This window comes from Urocitellus parryii, chromosome 12, assembly GCF_045843805.1.
Source record: "Urocitellus parryii isolate mUroPar1 chromosome 12, mUroPar1.hap1, whole genome shotgun sequence".
In the NCBI taxonomy this organism is placed as follows: Eukaryota; Metazoa; Chordata; class Mammalia; order Rodentia; family Sciuridae; genus Urocitellus; species Urocitellus parryii.
In genome coordinates, this window is record NC_135542.1 from 49,249,379 (window position 1) to 49,263,488 (window position 14,110).

At 39.0% G+C, this 14,110-nt stretch overlaps 1 protein-coding gene across 1 annotated transcript; it reads right to left on the reverse strand.

Moving 5' to 3' along the window:
- Window positions 1-1,760: 1,760 nt before the first annotated feature.
- Sf3b6 (splicing factor 3b subunit 6) lies at window positions 1,761-13,550 on the reverse strand. Its single transcript, XM_026393751.2, has 4 exons — window positions 13,306-13,550; window positions 10,705-10,823; window positions 3,678-3,816; window positions 1,761-3,506 (listed from the first exon to the last, which is right to left on the reverse strand). The coding sequence occupies exons 1-4, from the start codon at window positions 13,333-13,335 to the stop codon at window positions 3,417-3,419; spliced, it is 378 nt and encodes a 125-aa protein (XP_026249536.1). The 5' UTR covers window positions 13,336-13,550; the 3' UTR covers window positions 1,761-3,416.
- Window positions 13,551-14,110: the final 560 nt, after the last annotated feature.

Here is a 14,110-nt window from a genome sequence, read left to right on the forward strand (position 1 = left end):
TTGACAACTTCCTGTCCATCCTTCTTGTAGGTAGGAAGTGCCAAGTGCCTTGGGGAAAAGAGTAGAAAGGAGAGTTTCAAGTGGTTAGGAGAGTGGTAATACATTTAATACACAATGTGAGCACTGTCCATGCTGGGCCTTGTCTGCATACTTTTAAATAAATAAAATCACTGATCCTTTAAGCAACCCTGCAATGTAGATATTTCCTATTACTCATCTAACAGGCTCAGAATAACTAATCCCACAAGCCAAGCAGTCCATTGTGGGATTTATGCACTTCATGTGATCTTACAATTTCTATTTGTTTGGACTAGAGTAAAAAGGATAAGCTTCCCCTCCCCTAGATGGGAACATTTTCAGCATCTAAATAAATATAAGTGTATTAAAAGCTTGGAACCATACAAAACTCACATTGGGAAGATGATTTTGAAAAGAATGTGTGATTCTGAACTTATTTTCACATATACTGCTTGGTTTCATCCCAGATTTGCTCTTACATTAGGGAAATTATTTCTGAGATATATGATTCTGAACTTGTTTCCACATGTACTGCTTTGTTTCCTTTTTCTTTTTTTGATTTGAGACAGGGTCTTGATATGTTGTCTAGGCTGGTTTCAAACTCCTGGATTCAGGTAATCCTGCCTCAGCTATTCACACAGCTGGGACTATAGGCACATGCCACCATGCCCAGCTATACTACTTATTTCCATCAACATTTCCTGTAACAAACTGGAATCCATGGTTAGATTTTAAAATCAGTCCATATTGCTGTGGGTTATTTTATAGACCAGAGAAAGCGAGGACAATGTTCTTTTTGTTGGCATAGAGTGAGATAAGCTCTTGGCCATAATTAGTGATGACATGGAGGAGGGAGGGGCTGGTAATAGTACCCTGAAGTTTCCTTCAAAGATACACTGATATATGTCACATAATGTCATATATAGGATACAGGGCCATGTCACCCTGGTTACTTCATCCAACCCTCTTGTCTCCAAGAGATTGTGGCTAATTCCTCTGCTGAGGGCCGAGCAGTTAATGAATAGGAGGTATTTAGGATTAAGAAAAAGAAGTAAGAAAGGGGCTATCTTCTTTTAATTACCCACAGTCCTGAACTCACCTTCACAGTGGGGCCAGACCAGACAGAGGGTGCTGCACTTGTTAAAGGCTGAAGTACCTATTCTTCTATGGGGCAATGCTTTTAGAATGTCTTGGTTCCCTGCTACCCTTGATGAGCAAATGCCTATGATAATTTCTCAGAATTCAGCCTGTATAAAACACATACCCACATTTTTTGCTATCACACCAACAGGATAACTAAAAATCACATCTAAGACTATTTCAGGTGCCCACTCTACATATGCATATAAAAGATGTAAAGTATTTATAGCCTAGGTGATAATAGGAGACATGCACCAAGAACTCCCTAAAAATCAAACACCATTGGCTAGTACCTGGAGAGGATATGCTAAGCTTTATAAGTAAGTTGAGAAAATGACCCATTTTACTGGAGCCCTTAAAAGATGCTGCAGAGCCAGGCATGGTGGCACACACCTGTAATGTTACTAAGGAGACTGAGTTTGAGGTCAGCTGCAGCAACTTAGTAAGATCCTGTCTCAAAATAAAAAATAAAGAGGACTAGGGATGTAGCTAAGGGATAGAGAGCACCATTGGGTTCAATCCCTTGTCCAGTACTACCAAAAAAAAAAAAAAAAAAAAAAAAAGCAGAATGTTAAGATACAGATGCTGAAGAGTCTGGACATTGTCTTGTGAGAGCCACTAAAAGTTAAACAGGGGAGTAATGAGATCTGGGTCCTATCAGTTGTTTTCAAACAATGAATTCTCTATTCATACAAATTCTTAGAAATAAGAGCTTTAGCCTAGAAGAAAGAAAAGCAGCTTGAGCACATGTGCCTGTGTATGTTTACATGGACATAATCACCCACTACACTCTTAAATACAGTTTGGAAAATTGAGCTTTAGGAGCCTGATACAGAAGATTTGTGGTTAACTATAGCCTCAGCTTCTGCTTCACAGTTCATAGTACCTGGCACATAGTAGGAACTTAATATTTGTTCACTGAGTGAAAGTTCTTGTTAACTACAGAATTTCCAAACAATTAGAAGAAAACTTTAAAATTCTTAACACTCTAAGTAGGTAAGTCTAATTTCAGTTTTCCTTCAACAAAAAGTCTTTCAGAAAATTCTTTTTACATTTGTAAATAAAGTTATACCATACATTGCAAAACTTCTAAGGAATTCATAAAGGCATTCACAAGAAAATTACAGCTGTGGCTCCTTTTGTGTCTGCCCACCCCTCTTAGAAATGACTATTTCTCTTACAGTGCTTTAAAAAAAAAAACCTCAGCCATAATTAATAAATAGGACAATTATTTCAACAGTGAGTTTTGAAAAGACAGTTCAAAAAAGTATAGTCTATTTAAGTAGAATAAATGCTCTTTGTCCATTTAAATGATTTAGTGTATGTACTTTTTAAATTTATTTTAGGTTTTAGTTATACACAAAACAATTAGTTCATGTTTTTCCATTTGGCCCCTGCCTAAACCATAAAAAGAAAATTATAGCTCTGTCTTCCCAAGCTGCCAAGCTACAATGAATGTGGTAATAACCATACTATTTCCATGTCATAGGAACTCATAAAAAGAAACATGAAAAATTTATTTACAGCAAAGATATACTGTGAGATAAGGCCCAAAATATATACAAATTCTTAATAACTAATCTCAGACATGTAACATCATCATGTCCTAGGCTTCTTACTCTCAAATTTCTAACAATGTGCAGTCACCTGAAAAGCCACTGCTATGAGAGACCTCTATGCTAGGGACAAGGGTACCCATACTGTCAAAGGTGTTTGGTTATCTGTAAAGCAAGTATTATTCAAATGTGTAGTCCTGATTAATAACTGGTTGCTGTTATACTGGCTTTTTATGAAAGCATATTACTCATCCAACCAGCATGATGATGAACTTTGGTTTCTTCACTAGAAACATGCTGATGCCTATATGGACTGTTGTAATGAAGAGTTCATTATCAATAGACTTTCAATAAATGACAAGATTACAACAAATTCTTTTAATGACTAATCACTAGACTGGACACTGTGAGCACTAATAATATAAAAAGGTCCCTGCTCTTAAGAAACTCAAGAGTCCATAGGCCCACGCACAATCTTTCCTATAGGTCAACTTTTTAGTTTTTTCCTGATATCAAACAGAAGGGAAAAGTTCAAAAGGAAACAATGACATGTTTTACAAAACACTTCAAGTTTATAAACGTATTCTAGTATATATCAAAGTTTCAAGCAAATAATTTTGAATCTCAAATGAGAAATCACAATAATCAGAATTAAAAGGAAAAAAAAAAGGTTTTAGTCCAAAGTGAAAATGCAGATAACACTTATTTTGGTGGATCTGTATTGATGCCATATTTTTCCTTGAGAAGCTTCAACTGTTCCTCCTTCTTTTTGGTGTCCATTTTCTGAAATGCCTGGAAATGTGGGAAGCACCAAAGTTAATAGGTACAAATCTATTTCACCAAAGAAACAGCCAAAAAACCTCACAAAAAACAAATAAACAAAATGCAAGCCTTTCATTGCCCACCCAGGTACAGTTCTACATTCATTCTCTTATCATGTGATAAGAACTTTGCTGTACTTACCCTGTTAGCATTATAGTATAAAACCACGAGGTATCTATTACAAACATTGAATCCTGATAGGTGGTCACATGCATTCTTGGCATCAAAGATATCTTCATAGACCACATAGGCTGTTCCTCTGGTCTCAGGTGTATTCCCCCTGCAAAGATAAACTGAATGAAACTAAAATACATATTTACCCAAACACTGATAACTGAATAACTGAACTTTGCTGTTGTTTCCCCCTGCTTGCTGGCTTTGCCAGGGATCTAACCCAGGGCCTTGGGCATGTTAGACAAGTGCTCTACCACTAAGCTACATCTCCAGTCCTTTAACTGTCTTTTTTTTGTTGTTGTTGTTCTGGGAATTGAACCAGCGGCACTTTACCGCTTGCCTAGGCTGGCCTCAAACTTATGATACTCCTATCTCAGCTGAGTCACTGAGATTACAGGTGTGGGCCACTGTGCCTGGCTAGCTATCTTTTAAAGATGATAAATGAAGTATATTTATTTAAGTACTTTGAGATCAACCTGAAAACCATCAGAGGAAATAAACAGATGGGCATAAGCTTGTAATTTCTTAAGTTAGATATTTTTATTTTCATTTTTACTTTAAATAAAAAATTTATAGTTTTTATCTATTGTTATATTAGTGATACTAAGAACATAGCTACTAAAGCACTATTAGCAAGCAAAGAATTAGCTTGAAACTCTCACTGTCTTCATGTTCACTGTTTTAGTCTTTTTTTTTTTTAAGTGGGCAGGGGTTACTAGGGATTGAAACAAGGGGTGCTTAACCACTGAGCCACATCTCTAGCCCTTTTTATTTTTTATTTTGAGACAGGATCTCACTAAATTGCTGAGGGTCTCACTAAGTTGCTGAGGCTGGCCTTGAAATCATGATTCTTCTGCCTCAGCCTCCAGAACCCCTAGGATTATAGACACACTACTGTGCCTGGCTCCACTGTTTTAGTCTTAAAGTAAATAATACCTAGGAGTCATGACTCTTGTTAGTCAGCAAGGAGAATTCCTTTTTTTTTTTTTTAATAATTTATCTTTTAGTTGTAGTTGGACACAATATCTTTTATTAATTTATTTGTATGTGGTGCTGAGGATCAAACCCAGGGCCTTGCACGTGTTAGGCAAGTGGTTTACCGCTGAGCCACAACCCCAGCCGCTTCCTTGTTTTTAAAGACTTTTTTTTCTTCCCCACTCTAATTTAATTACAGAGGTTGAGAATCCCTTATCCGAAATATTTAGAGCCAGAAGTGTTTCAGATTTTAGAATATTTTCATAGTTTTTTTTGTTTTGTTTTAGCTGAGCATTCTAAAAACCTGAAATCCAAATGCTCCAAAATCCAAAACTTTTTTAGTGTCATGTTAGTGCTCAAAAAGTGTTAGATTTTAGCTGGGTGCAATGGTGCATTCCTGTAATCTCAGTGGCTTGGGAGGTTGAGGCAGGAGGGTTTTGAGTTCAAAGCCAGTCTCAGAAACCATGAGGCACTAAGCAACTCAATGAGACCCTGTCTCTATATAAATACAAAATAGGGCTGTGGATGTGGCACAATGGCCCATTGCTCCTGGGTTCGGTCCCTGGTACCCCCACCAAAAAAAAGTTTTGGATTCTAGGCCAGGAGAATATCAAGTTCAAGGCTTGCCTCAACAATTTAGACATGGTCTCAAAAATCTTAAAAAATGACAGGAGGTTGGAGGTATAGCTTGGTGGTAGAGTGCTCAGGACTGAAAAAAAGTTTTGGATTTTGGATTAGGAATGTACAACATATAGTTTTAATCCTTAAAGACAAAATAATCTTCATCAATGTAGGAAATAAATATTCCTCAATAATATTTTACTAGAGTTTAAACCCATAAAAACAAAACCTATTTTGCATGTCTAGGGGAGTGGGTAGGAAAGGAAGGAAGATGGCCACCCAGGAAGATGGCCAAACTTATAAATGACATATGGGAAGGCAGCCAACCATCATCCTTTATGGATAAGAAAGGAAGTCCTCTATGAACAATTAATAGTTTCTTCTACTTTTGCTAGATTCTTTAACTTTGTAAAATGTAATACAGTTAGTCCCCTATTTTCATATATTAATTTTATTTATTTGTTTATTTATTTATTTATTGGCACCAGGGATTAAGCCCAGGGGACCTTAACCACTGAGCCATTTCCCTAGTCATTTTTTAATTTTGAGATAGGGTCTCACTAAGTTACTGAGGCTGGCTTTGAACTTGTGATCCTCCTGCGTCAGCCTCCTAAGCTGCTGAGATTACAGGAGCATGTCATGGTGCCTGGCTCATATATTCATTTTAAAAACAATCCAAACCCTAATGCATTACATAGCCCTGTCTGCCTGAGAAAAAGGGCTCAGCTTCTGCTAAGATGGGGGTATAAGTATACTTGTGAGTTATCTATAAGCCAGGACAGATGCTGGAATGTGGCTAGAAGTGGAAGCTGGAACTTACAGATACCAGGACTGATTCTAGTGTAGGTATTCCTTGCCATGTCTTCTCTTAAATTCATAAATTTGTTCTGAGAGATATAGGGAAGTGTGAGAAACAACAGGGGTACTGAATTCCATGCAGGAGACAGTCATGGGCTTGTTAGTGGGGACAGTGGACTGAGATCCCATGCTGCTAATGCTCTGATGTAATGAAGATGCTTCCTTGCTTCTGTCTGGCTACAGCCACACAACTGTGGAATGAAATTTAAGACTATAGGATGATTCACCATCTGCCACAGTTCCTATGTGGGGCCAAGAAAAGGTAACAGACCCACGGTAAGGGGAGGTATCTGCTTAGATTTGATCTAGGACAGAACTCCAGTGTAGGCCCTGCTCAGAGCTTATGCTTCCTACAAAAAGGAAATGGAATAGGTATACAGTGTGGGGGTGACCAGAAGGTGCCAGTGTCGATGAATGAGCTTACTTTGTTAGGTTGTATGGGCCTTAAGAAGGATTTTATAGGATATTTACTGTTTGGGAATACTATTAACTCTTTTTTTTTTTTTTTAACGGGGGAGGGGGGATACTGGGGACTGGGGACTGAACTCAGGGGCACTCAACCAACTGAGCCACATCCCCAGCCCATCCTTGTATTTTATTTAGAGATAGGTTCTCGCTGAGTTGCTTAGTGCCTTGTTTTTTTGCTGAGGCTGGCTTTGAACTCGCAATTCTCCTGTCTCAGCTTCTGAGCTGCTGGGATTACAGGCATGAGCCACCATGCCCCCTCTCCTTTTTATTGGTGGTGCTGGGGATTGAACCCAGGGCCTTGTGCATGCCCCTTTTAACAGCTTACTCATTTTCAAGAATGAATCAGGTATGGAAGTTGACAACTGCCAAAAAGAAAAGAACAAAAAACAAAACAAAACAAACAAAAAAACAGATTTTTAAGTTCTTTAAGGGCAAAGGTTATTTTATACTTCATTTTATTCCCACAGTGCCAGGTATAGAGCAAGTGCTAATATGTATTTGAAAGGTAGAGATCTACTATCTCCTATAAATTCTTTCATATGTATGTTTTCCGGGAAGCTATTTCTTCTTCTTTTTCTTCTTTTTGGTTGGGGGGGAGAAAGTACCAGGGATTGAACTCAGGGACACTCAATCACTGAGCCCCATCCCCATTTTGTATTTTACTTAAGAGACACGGTCTCACTGAGTTGCTTAGCGCCTCACTTTTTTGCTGAGGCTGGCTTTGAACAGCCTTTGGAGCCTCTGGGATTATCTTTCTTCCTCTTATATCTTCTTAAGAGCTAAAACGGGTAGGATTGTTTTATTTTTGCAGTACTGGGGATGCAACCCAGGGTCTTAAACATCCTAGGCAAGTGCTCTAGCACTGAGCTCAACCCCTATCCCCTAAGCCCACTTCAAAGACTCTCCATTTCAAGTGTTCTAGCCCTAATTTTCAACCTCATACCTTAAAAGCATTTTTTTTGGATTTTTTTCTTTGTTGTTGTTTTTTGCTACAGATAGACCCATTTATTTATGTTTCATTTATTTATTTTTATGTGGTACTGAGGATCGAACCCAGTGCCTCACACATGCTCGGTAAGTGCTCTAGCCCCAGCCCTAATTTGGATTTTAAAAAGCATTTTATTTGGTAGACACATAGGTTAGCCACTAACATTTTTTTGATTGGTAAAAAGAGAAAATAAGAAAACCTCATCAAAGTCTCTTTGAGCTTCAATTTCTTCATGTGTCATAATCTGCCCTATTCATGTGTGATTTTAATAACCAGAAAAGGTAACAGTATATAAAGGTTTTAAAAAGTATAAAGAACCAACTGTTTGCTACATGTCAGATAAGGTGATCAATCATCCTGGTTTGCCAGGGTCTATCCAGGTTTCAGCACTCAAAGTCCCATTCCAGAAAATTTCTCAGTACTGGGCAAACTGGGAAGGCTGGTCACCATAGTTCTAGGTCCCAAGTAAGCAAGAGAACTTGATCACAGTGAAAACAGCAAAAGCTATTTCTCAATCTATAATCAAGACCCAAATTTCGGGCTGGGGGTGTGGCTCAAGCGGTAGCGTGCTCGCCTGGCAAGCGTGCGGCCTGGGTTCGATCCTCAGCACCACATACAAACAAAGATGTTGTGTCCACCGAAACTAAAAAGTAAATATTAAAAATTAAAAAAAAAAAAGACCCAAGTTTCTGTACCCCAATTTTTTGCGAATTAATTCAATAATCATATTGCATTCTTCTTATTGGATAGGCATTAGAACTACAATGAAGGGCATCATCCCTTCAAGTAAGAGAAAGATATAAGTAAATAAACACGAACTAATTATGAATCATGATAAATTGTAAAACACAAAAATAAAAGCCAGGTATGGTGGTGCACACCTGTAATTCCACCTACTGGGAAGGCTGAGGCGGGAGAATCACAAGTTCCTAGCAAGACCCTGTCTCAAATAAAAATAAGAAATAAAAAGGGCTGGGGATGTATCTTAGTGGTAGAGTACCCTTGGATTCAACCCTCAGTACAGCAAAATAAATAAATAAAATTAAGAACAGTTGTGAGGGAGATTAATGAGGAGAGATGCTTTAGCTTCAGTGGCCAACTTCTTTGAAAAGGTGACACTGAAGCTGAGAACTACAGGATGAGGAAGAGCTAGGTATGAGAGGATCTGGTGATAACTATCCCAGATAGAGGCCCCAGACTATTCTGTGCTCTTCAGAAGATGCCCCTACTTCAGTACTTGCCCTTTCATTTGGATTTCTAAAACATTCTCTAGCTTCATTAATTTAAGTATCTCTTAATTGAGCACTATCAATAAACTTTATAATGCCTTCATAAATTAATTGCAACCATGCTACCATTTTCTATATTATTCATTCATTTATATAACTTGGGTGCTCACCACAGATTAGGCATGACAAGTGCTATTGGCACAAAGCTGAAAGAATGTGTGTGTGGGGGGGAGGGGGGATAGTAGAGGATAGGAAAGGTAGCAGAATACAACAGTTACTAGTATGGCATTATGTAAAAATGTGGATGTGTAACCGATGTGATTCTGCAATCTGTATTTGGGGTAAAAATGGGAGTTCATAACTCACTTGAAACTAATGTTTGAAATATGATATGTCAAGAGCTTTGTAAGGTTTTGAACAACCAATTAAAAAAAAAAAAGAATTGTAGACTTTACAGCTTTGAATTTAAGCTTTTTTCTGTGACTTTAATCAGCCAGTGAAATATCAGTAGATAACATTATGCATAATAATGGGAAAATTTACCATCTATTTGGGACTTTTTTTTTCTTTTTTTATTTACAAATAAAAATTGTGTTGGTTTGTGAACTGAAAAAAAAAAAAAAACAAAAACAAATAAACAAACAAAAAACAAAGCTGAAAGAATGTGTGGTACCAGGCCTGAAGAAGCTCACAGGCCGCTGGCAAAGACAAAAGAGTACATGAACAGCAAAAGCACAAGTTAACTAATAAGAGATGTACACAGAAATGCTATGAGATCACAGTGTAGGTAATGCACACTGGGAAGGAAATACTCAACAAACTAAAATTATTTTAAGACAGATAAGTTAGAAACACTGTATTTCATAAATAATCGAAAACTCATATAGATTAGATATTCTTCCTAGTTTCATACATCTAGAAAGTGCTCAGTTAGTATTTGAATCCAGATCTAACAACTAATTCAGTAAACGTATCAGGCTGCCACCACATTACGAATCAAAAGGGTACCAGCACTGTGGTGCATTCCTGTAATCCCAGAAACTCAGGAAGCTAAGGCAGGATTCTAAGTTTGAAGTCAGCTTCAGGAACTTAGGTCATAAGTAACTTAGCAAGATCCTGTCTCAAGATAAAAAACAAAAGGGGTTAGGGGTGTAACTCAGTAGTAAAGTGCCCCTGGGTTCAATCCCAGTACCAAAAGAGTAACAAGGCCTTAAGTAGAATCTTGACTTCTGATCCTTAGATACCATTCTCTGTATCTAGAATAGGATTAACCATCATAAAGTCCATGTACCCCAAGATACAGGCAAAATGTTATATGTATTCTGTGGAGAGGACCCAAAGCTCTTAGATGCTTCGAGAAGTGAAATCTCCAAAAAGGACAGCTGATTTACAACACTTTCATTTTCACCATGATATGAATATCAATGATCATACATTGCCAACTCTTGGTTTACTCACTCTCTCTGGAGTGATGGTGAGCATTCAAAAGGAGACTCCTTAGGATCTTACAGTTCTAAAAGCTGGAAAGGAGCTCTCAGGTCACAAAACAAAATGTATTAAGAATAAAATATGACCAAATATAAGAACTTTAGAAATCCTTTCATTGTGACTTTTACGTGGCAGAAGCTATGGTACTGTGAAGTAAAGAGGTTCAGTTTAGAACCAGAAGATTTTATCACTAAGCACTGTGTGAGATGAGAAGAATACTTGGACTCAAGGGCCTCAGTGGTTTCACCTGTAAAACAGACAACATCACTGCAACATACAGCACAGCCTTGCTGTCAGCTACAATTCTGAGATTATAGATTATGCAATCATTTTCTTTAAATGACATTTCAATCTCAGTAAGACTCACACTCTGATTTGACGAATAGGTCCATATTTTCCAAATATATCATACATTTCTTCAGCTGTGATTTTGTATGGTAAATTTCTTATATATAAAATCCGATTTACTTCAGGTGGAAGTCGAATCTAAAATGAAAAATATGTACAAGTCATTTTAAAGAGGGCAAGAGTGCTACCATTAAAAAAATCTCAATGATAATAAAATGCAAAGAATTAGAGGTATAATCTGATGTTACTAAAAATGCAATGATCTTCAGCAAAACAAGAGAGCATTGAGTCTAAGGGAAGACCATTAGTAGGAACTAAAAAGGGGCTATTACAAAAACCAGGCTTTTGGTTGCTACAGTTTAACAAGGATTTCCAACTCAACAATTGTTTACTCAAAAATCCTTGAAGCCTCAGATCACCTTTCTATAGGAAAGAAGGGAACTGTCCTATTTGCCACACAATAAAACTTCCACTAGTAACCCTTCTTTGGTTTTTTTCAAACTTCTTATATCAATGATCTCTCTTGTCTTTACATGCTTTCCCTCCCCATTGGCTTCTCCTGTTCCGCATATGAGCAGGTGCTCATGCCAATCCTTACACAAAATGCTTATTTGGATCCCTCTTCATTCATTCAACAAATACTTAGTTCCTTTTTTATGTTTATACCAGGGAAGATATTAAGAATAGACAGTTAAAGAAAAAAGACAAGAGTTCTGCCTTCTCTGAACTTAACAGCTTTCTCTCTCTCTTTATATCCTATCTTCTCTTTTTTTTCTTGTCAAGCATATAGAAAAAGTCTATATTAACTGACTCATGTTCTTTACTGTGTTGACATTCAAACCTAAGTTTCCACCCCAGCACTTTGCTGAAAGAGCTCATATTTACTAAGACTTTTTAATTACATTGTTCAATTCCTGAACTTCTCTGAGGCTTGACACTGCTGTTTAGTCCCTTCGTGATACTATTGTCTCCTAATTTTGATTTGCTATTTATTTTGACATTAAAATGTGTTGTTCCACAGGGCTTTATTGTCAACTTCTTTTCTTGACCTGCTGTATACTCTCCTTGACTCTTCATACTCTCTTTGGTCTATGGTGATGATTCTCTGTAGTTAACAAGTTCTATTACATACTAGACACAAATCTGCCCAATAAGTATTTATTAAACTGAAAACCAAAAATATTTAGCATTAAGCTAAGTATTAGTAGAAGATTATGATACTATTCCCTGGGCTGAAGTTGTAACTCACTGGTACAGTGCTTGCCCAGCATGTGAGACACTGGGTTGGATCCTCAGCACCACATAAATAAATTTTTTTAAAAAGATACTATTCCCTGTCTTCAAACTAATAATGGTAATAAAATGAATAATTACAATAAGGTTTTAGATTTCAAGATTCAAGGTTAAGTTCAAAAATTGACACTACCAATCATAATATATACTTCTCTAGTAGATTTGTTTTCTCACTCTGCTAAGCACCATCTTACACTTTTTCTCTGCATACCTTACCACCATCATTCCCTCTCACATCTGAGTTGGACTGTACACTCTTCCCTTCCCATCCCAGGAGATGACCCTGGCTCTTGCTTCTTGGAGAAAATAGATGAGATAAAATAGTAAGTACTTTATATTCCTATCACTGAACAGACCAAAAGTCATTCATCTATTTCCATCCACATTCCTTCTATTACTATGCCATCCGTTCATGTACTCAAAACCTGTCTTTCTTCCATACCATGTTTCTTCTAATCTGTTGGAGTATTCTCACTGGAATACAAATACATGTCATGCATCTTTTTTTTTTTTTTAAAGCCAACTATCACCCAACTTCTCTGTTCTCTATTCATATCAAAGACTCATGGAAAGAGCTCTTTGTTGTCTTCATTTTCTCAACTTTCACCTCTTTTCATCCTACTACAACCAAGTTTTCATCCAGTGAAATATTTGCTATCATCAAAGTCACACACACAAAAAAATCTACATCTCAACATATCAAGTCAATTACCTGGCTTCATCTTTACTTGAGGTTTTATTTTTAAAATGTTTCCATAACATTCCACTCTCTTAGAATGCAAGCATAAGGACTTTTTGTTTTATTCACTACTGTGTCCCTAGTACCTAAGACTAGTGTCCGGCACAGAGTCGGAATTCAATAAGTAAAACTGATGAATTGCTTCCCAACTCGAAAGCCAAGTACACAGCAGGTGTTCAATAAAACTGTTGGATTAATGTGTTAATGAAGGACCCCAAAGCTTCATGATGTGAGAATCCCAGGCTCTAGTTGCCAGTGAACCACAGAGTTGCTTACTCAGGTCTAGTCTATGCTATCGACTTTTAGGCCAAAAAGAAGATCCTAACACCAGATCCTGGGGGAGAGTCAACAGGCTGCAGAGCCAACCTGTCACTGACGCCAGGAGACGAGGAACTCCAAAGGGGGTGGGGCGGAAGTGTGGTTCAGGCACATGCCCCCTGAGGACAGGCCCTAGACACAATCCCCCCGATGGAAAATTCTTAACTTCCCCGTTTGGGGGAAGGAGAAGGGCAGGGCCGTTTTGACCGAGGCCGCCAAAAGCCAAGCAGCGAAGTCCTTCCCCTATTCCGCATATGGCCCAGTACTCACGTTCGCCCTCTTGGCCGCTTGCATCGCCATCTTGGCGGGCTGAAGAGGTTACCGCAGCAAACACAGAATTCCTCCGGACCCCTCCGGAATGCGTTTGCCTTCGAGCGCAACACGACTTCTGAGGTAAAGTGTTAACACCCAGATCCCGCCGGAAGCTGTTACAGCACTGCCGGAATACAACAGCCTCACGCTGAGACGTGCTGACGCAGCCTCCCACTCTCCCAGTACCAATCTAGCTTGAGATCCAAGACAGACCGGAAGGTAAAAATGAGAGCGCCCAAGACATTTCCGGGTTATGAGCCGGAAGGGGCGGGGCTTGTGCTCTACGAGGGGCGGAGTTCTGGCCGGGACAGCTCTGTGTAGCAAGGGGCCGGACGGAGGGGCGGGGTCTGGGGAGCGAAGGCAAGGTAGGATAAGGCCCTGGTTGAGTACCCGGAGTGCAGCCGAGCGCAGGGGACTCGAGAGCGGACGTGGCCCTTCAGCAGTGCGCGAAGTCAAGAGTGTAGTTCTGGCTGTGTGTGTCGTGGTTAAGCTGTAACCGTACCCGGCACCCCAGCAGTGGTGTGGGCCTCTGGTCCAGCATCAAGTGACGGCCCTGAACACCACCCCCACCCCACCCCCCCGCTCCTGCCACAGCCTGTGAGCTGTGGCTGCCTATAGTGAGTACGCCACCCTTCAAGTCCACTCTTTATTTACTTAGACCAGCTTTACACGATCAATTGAGGATTTGAGAGGAGCACCCTCTCCAAGTTCACTCTGGGAAAGCCCGGGGTGACGGGGTGACGGGTGTCCTGCATCGCCCCCT

What these genes read in the sequence shown, in the direction of transcription:
- Sf3b6 (XM_026393751.2), bottom strand. Translation starts at nt 13,335, where the DNA reads ATGGCGATGCAAGCGGCCAAGAGGGCGAAC. An exon ending in AAGCGGCCAAGAGGGCGAAC is followed by an intron (nt 10,824 to 13,305) that starts GTGAGTACTGGG and finishes TTTTCATTTTAG; the next exon opens with ATTCGACTTCCACCTGAAGT. An exon ending in CCTATTCGTCAAATCAGAGT is followed by an intron (nt 3,817 to 10,704) that starts GTGAGTCTTACT and finishes TTATCTTTGCAG; the next exon opens with GGGGAATACACCTGAGACCA.